The sequence below is a fragment of the Solanum lycopersicum genome, chromosome 3 (assembly GCF_036512215.1).
Source record: "Solanum lycopersicum chromosome 3, SLM_r2.1".
Taxonomy (NCBI): Eukaryota; Viridiplantae; Streptophyta; class Magnoliopsida; order Solanales; family Solanaceae; genus Solanum; species Solanum lycopersicum.
The window spans coordinates 54,247,132-54,253,677 of record NC_090802.1 but is presented as its reverse complement, the minus strand read 5'-3'; the positions used below and the strand labels follow the sequence as shown (position 1 = coordinate 54,253,677).

At 27.3% G+C, this 6,546-nt stretch overlaps 1 protein-coding gene across 1 annotated transcript; it reads left to right on the top strand.

Moving 5' to 3' along the window:
• Positions 1–1,806: 1,806 nt before the first annotated feature.
• Positions 1,807–6,314, top strand: LOC101254673 (protein trichome birefringence-like 33). Its single transcript, XM_010319930.4, has 6 exons — positions 1,807–2,135; positions 2,231–2,444; positions 3,036–3,207; positions 3,278–3,477; positions 3,558–3,719; positions 5,706–6,314. Exons 1-6 carry the CDS (start codon positions 1,964–1,966, stop codon positions 6,043–6,045), a joined length of 1,260 nt encoding a protein of 419 aa, XP_010318232.1. The 5' UTR covers positions 1,807–1,963; the 3' UTR covers positions 6,046–6,314.
• Positions 6,315–6,546: the final 232 nt, after the last annotated feature.

Sequence of the window (6,546 nt, the reverse complement as noted above, 5' to 3'; positions counted from 1 at the left end):
AATTCTAGAGAAAAAAAAAGAACAAAGTTTAAATTTTATTTTAAAATGTAACTGATGAGAAAATTAAGTGATCCTTACCTTTTTTTTGAAATATTCTCTCCCTTAATTTTCTCCCTTTTGTTGTTGAATAATTATATTCTTTAAATAAAATAATAAAAAATATAAATAACATACATAACAAATTAAAATTTGACATTTAAACTAAATATTGAAAGTGTTGCTAATGAACCCTCTTAAATGTTAAAAATGGCATTTTAAATTTTTTTCCATAATTATTTAAGTATTTCTTTTTGACCGTCTTTGTTGAAATAGAACCTCTGGGAAAAATTTTTTCTCTGAAACCTCAATATTTATTAATAATATTTTTGATTCTTTATACCAATAATAAGTCTAGAATTTCTTTTTCTAAATATTTTAAATTTAACTCACCAATAACCTCTTATGACAAAATATTATGGAAATAGGCGAATGAAATTAAATCGTAAATTGAGAAAAGAAAATTTGATTAGTAATTTGGTATTGAATGAAAAAAACTCAATTATATTGGATTAATTTGGTTATAACTTTAAAAGGTTAATATGAAATCAAATCAACTCGATATCATATATATACTTTTTTTAAAGTATTTTATCTATAAAATATTTATTTTAATATAATTTATAATATTTTTATAATTTTTCATCTTTTACCATATTATTTAAAGTTTGAGTTAGAATTTTGAATAGTACAGTAAATGCTATCTTCCACAGAAATTAGTAATTCTAATAAAGCCCAAATCAAAATCAAGTCAATACTATTGTAACAAGAAAAATCAACTCATATATACTAAAAATGACAATAATATTAAATATTTCTTCTTTAGTTATATATTGGTTTAGACTTATTTCAACATGATTTACACTTATCATGTTCATTTGGATTTATTTATTTGCAATATTTGTTTTATATAATTTTATTATTAATTTATTGAATATTTTAGTATTATCACTCATTTCATATTTTGTATTTTTTTAAAAAAAATTTAGATAATTATATTTTGATGAGACCACAAAATTATTTGAAATACAAATTAATTATATATTTATATAAATACTTTATAAAAAATATCTGAAAAAATTCAAAAATATTTTAACGTTGAAGGACCCAAATTTATCAATTTAATTTGGTTTATAGATTTGAAAGTTCAACATCAATAATTTCATATTTAAAAAAATTCGAAGCAGACCCCTACTTCCATTTTGAAATATATACTCTCCCTAGACAATTTTTAACTCACTTATGACAAAATATTATGTGAATATATTTTAAAATATATACTCAATTTCTCCCTTCCTCCGCTGACATGATATTATTCGGAACAAGACGAATGTTGTGCACTCCACATAAAAACAGGACAATGTTCCTTACTCCACAGTCCACACAAACAACCCACATGACTTCAAATTTATTATTTTAATAAAATATTCTATACCAAAAATAATTCCAATATCGTAACATAAAATTCTTTTAACATGCTAGGTTGATAATATATTTCTTAAAGGATTATTTTTTGATGAAAAGTTTTATCTTTGTTTTATATAAAAAAAAATAATAGCTTTTTCTATAAATATGATAAACTCACAACCGCTATAATATTTGTCATACTTAATAAGCCTTTTGAATGAATATTTTGTACGCACCGAATAAATCTCACAATATTATAATGGATAAACACTATATAACATAACTCAACTCAGAAAACATGATAAAAAAAAATCAATTTCAAATCATCTAAATAATCAACCATCCACCAAACTGATTGAGTCACCCGCGGGCTGTAAATGAATTTCCATACTAGATTATGTATACAACTTTTTAAGCCCTTTATTTGAAAAAAAATAAATAATTATTTTGACGACTTCACCCCTTACTAAAATCACATGAAAAGGGAGCCGAACCAACCATCAAAAAACTCGAGAGAGAAATGAAGTCATCCCCCTCTTCTCCCTCTTCTCTTCTCAGAAAAACTCGTTTTCTATCAACTTTATTAGCCTTAATCATCTTTTTTATCATCATTATTCTTTACAGTGAAGTCTCTTCTTTCATTTTTACCCAATCTCATAGCTCTAATTACAATTCCGTCTCAAGATTAATCAGTGAGTATACGCAATTTTCTTCTTCTCTTTTTTTCTTTTTTTTTTTTGTTCCTTTTGATAACTTTGAGTTACACGATTTCTCATTGTTGTGGTAGAGAGGAAGAAGGAGAAATTGGCATTTGCAATTGGAGAGAGAGAAGAAGGATGCGACGTTTTCAGCGGAAGTTGGGTTTGGGATAACAAGAGCCGGCCGTTATATACAGAGAATTGTCCTTATATACAACCACAGTTAACATGCCAACAACATGGCCGCCCAGATAACGACTATCTATATTGGACATGGCAACCTCATTCTTGCTCTATTCCAAGGTACACAAATTTTATTTTATTTTTGTTAGCCCTGACCAATATACATTATCTCGGAACCAATTAGGATTGTGATAAAGTGGTAAGTAAACTTTCAATCCGTGTTTCAATGTCTTAACATTTTATTTTTTACGTAAGATTTTTCGATGCAAATTCAGATTTAATCGGACTTTAATATAATTAGCGAAGTAGCTATATATTAACTAGTAGTACTAATTAAGTTGGACTCGTTTATTTGTTTCTCTTCGACCGGAACTGTATTAGTGGCTGATAACAGATAAAGTAGTAATTATTTTGTTTTTTAGTTCAATTGCTCTATCTGCCTTCACCAAAGTGCTGTAGCCATTAATTTTATTTGTCCATTCATTTTAAAAAATATATTTTTATTTTTAATATATATAAGAACGGACAAATAATTTTTTCATTAGTTTGAGCATTAATTATTTATTACTTGAATTAATTTTGAATAAAATACTGATGTCATTCATTATTTTAAAAAGAAACCTGCAAAGTCGATTGAATGTATGATTTATTTCTTAATTGTTAGAGCAATGAGGGATGAGAGTTACTAATTTCTTGAGACTTTAATGGCAGTTTCAATGCGACATTAATGCTGGAGAGCCTTAGAGGAAAGAGGATGTTATTCGTTGGTGATTCGTTAAACAGAGGACAATTTGTTTCCATGGTTTGCCTGCTTCAACAACACATTCCTGACAATGCCAAATCCATGGAAACTTTTGGTTCCCTCACTGTTTTCACTGCTAAGGTATTTTATTTACAGTACACTTAAATTGTACGATACATACTATGAACACATTGATTGGATCATTTTCCAGGATTACAATGCACGAATCGAATATTACTGGGCACCATTTCTGCTGGAATCAAATGCTGATGATGCAGTCATACATAGAATTACTGATAGAGTTGTTCGTAAAGGTTCAATAAATAAGCACGGAAAAAAGTGGAGAGGAGCTGACATAATTGTGTTCAACACTTATTTATGGTGGATGACTGGCATGCCGTTCAAGATTTTGTAATTTTCTCGCTCTTTTTTCCTTTTAGGATGTTGAAGTTGTACATGTGAGAATATCGCGGTGTTTATAATTGATTCAGGCAAAAAGGGTCATTCAAGGATGAAGTGAAAGACATAGTTGAAGTGTCTACAGAGGACGCGTATCGCATGACAATGAAGAGTATGGTGAGATGGTTGAAGAAAAATATGGATTCAAATAAAAGCAGAGTGTTTTTCACTAGCATGTCACCTTCTCATTACAAGTGAGTATATATTACATATACAACATCTCCCCTTTTTCTCTCTTCCTTGTTTCTCTTATTTTTCAAGTGAGAAAAGTATATATGCAGGATTCTATGATCATATATATAGTTTGATTGATCAAATGAATTAGGAATGCAAAATAGTAAAGACAATTTGATTGATCTAGTGGTTAATGATTGGTTTAGCAAATTAGTATAGAAGGTTAGCAGATAGTAGAATGTTAGTCTTGCTAACCATTTCATATTATTAGTAGTCATAGTTCTTTTCTATTTTAGTTTTTGTTAGAACAAGAATGATAGTAGTACAAGAATTCAAAATAAAACATACTTGACTTAGAGGCATGTCAATACGTTTTTTTTAAAGATAATTGAAATCTCTCGGAAGAGTGAACGAAAGAATAAATAACAACTTTATCTTAGAAATTCAATGGATGGTGACATTAAAATGATTGTTTTTTTCGAAGAAAAGAAACACAATTTTGTTTTTTTGAACGGATTAAGTTTCCATTAAAAAGAGTTATTAATAGGTTCATGAATATTACACATAAACATGTATCTTCCAGGAACCTAAAACGTAAAAAACTAAATGAACAATTAATTTTCAATTCATATTCATTTCTTTTGAAATTCAGAGAACTTTTATCAGATCAACTGTTTCAAAATTAATTGAAATATTCTCCTAACAGTTCCCCACTTGTTTTACGCCCAATTTTTACATTAAATTTGGTATGTGAATAGTGGTGTAACACTATTCATCATACCAATTTACTTTTGAAATGTTTGTAATACTATTCATCATACTAATTTATTTTTGGAATGTTTTAACAATATTTCATTATACAAACTTTTAATTAAATATAATAAATTAGTATATATTTTAATTAAATTTCTTGTATATTTAATTACTTTTTATGTATTTTAGATATAAATTTAGCTTTTTTATACATTAATTTTTCTATATATGATATATTAAAAAAAATAAATTTATGTTAATTCTACTATAAATTATAATTTGATATAAATACAATGAACCTTCACAAAAATTAAAACTGCAAACATATAAATTTTTAAACAAATAATACAATGTGCTTAAAAATAATCAAAAATAATATACATTCAATAAAATAGTAATTAACATTTACCATGAAATATATATATATATATATATATATATATATAACTTAACTAAAAAAAAACAATATTGTACTACAGTTATCTAAATCAACCCAATTACATGAAATAAACAATTTCATAGTTACACGAGGGTATAAGAAGAAAGAAACTTTTGTAGAGTTTTAAATCAAACACAAGATTAAGTGGAAAGTAATGACCAAACACTTGATAAAATATAATATGTGCACTACTAATATTTGCGTTACTTATCTCTATATTATCAATGTTTGTACCAAACAATCCGTAAGTATCTTATGTGTAGTATATGCAAAGATAATAAAGAAACTTTTTAAGAGACTTGGAAAGATATTCACATTTTAAAAATTAATTCACACTGATATTTATAAGATACATTATTTGTCACATCATGAAAAGAGGCATTTTATCACTTTAATTCATTGATTAATCAAGATATACATGTCTTTTCATACTAAAAATAAAAGATAAGTTGTTTGAGACTCAATACATATAAAGCAAAAGTTGAAAATAAATTTAGTTTGAAGATTAGATCAATAAGATGTGACAAATGTGGCGAGTATTTAAAATCAGATTTTATTGATCTTTATAGATAAGAAGATTTTGAAAGCGTATCGTTATCGGTCTTTTTTACATAATGCTTAATCAAATTTTCTATATATTACTTTGTCATGATCCTTTCACGTCACTCATTTCATTTTCTACTTTTCCTTGAATTGAGGGTGTATTAGAAACAATCTATTTACCTTCCATGATAAGGTCTACACATATATTGTGTCCTCCCTAAACTCATATCATGGATTTAAGTATAACTGTAAATTTCTGTGAATCTGACAGAAGCATGGATTGGGGAGGTGAAGCAGAGAAAAATTGTTATAATGAAACAAAGATGATAGAAGATGCAAGTTACTGGGGATCAGATTGTAGCAAAAACGTAATGCAAGTGATAAGAGAAGTGTTTAGTAAATCAGAAGTGCCCATAACGTTTCTCAACATAACACAACTATCAAGTTATAGGAAAGATGCACACACATCAATTTACAAGAAGCAATGGAGTCCATTAACACCAGAGCAACTAGCAAACCCTGTTAGCTATGCTGATTGTACACATTGGTGTTTGCCTGGCCTTCAAGATACATGGAATGAACTCTTATTCACCAAGCTTTTTTATCCATGACATTTCAAAATCTATCGAAAACCTTTAACCTAACATGACTATGGAGGAGGATGTGAGTGGGAATTTTTTTTTAGCCCACACATAAATAAAAAAATCCACAATGTTGAATTTTTAAAAATAGTGGGGAAGTAGATTTAGGCTTTCTTTGAAATGGTCTGAGAGATCTTTGTACTTGTTCTGATACAAGTAAGGGAGGGGGAAACTGCTTCGCGTTTTATGTATGTACACTCCATCAGATACATATTAATTTATTTTTTATTTTTTAAAAAGTTTTTTGTATCATTTAATTTTTTAAAGCAAATTCATTGCATTCACTAGCTTTTAAATATGCGAGACTACTAATTACATCTAAATCAACAAAATATATGTCATATAAGTTTAGTGAATGATCAAAGATGTTTTCGTTTTTATTTTGTTTTAGTTTAAGTGTTCAATTGGAAAGACGGAAATAATAATCCAAAATAAGTACAATGACCATTCCACCTATTTCTCTTTCTTTTT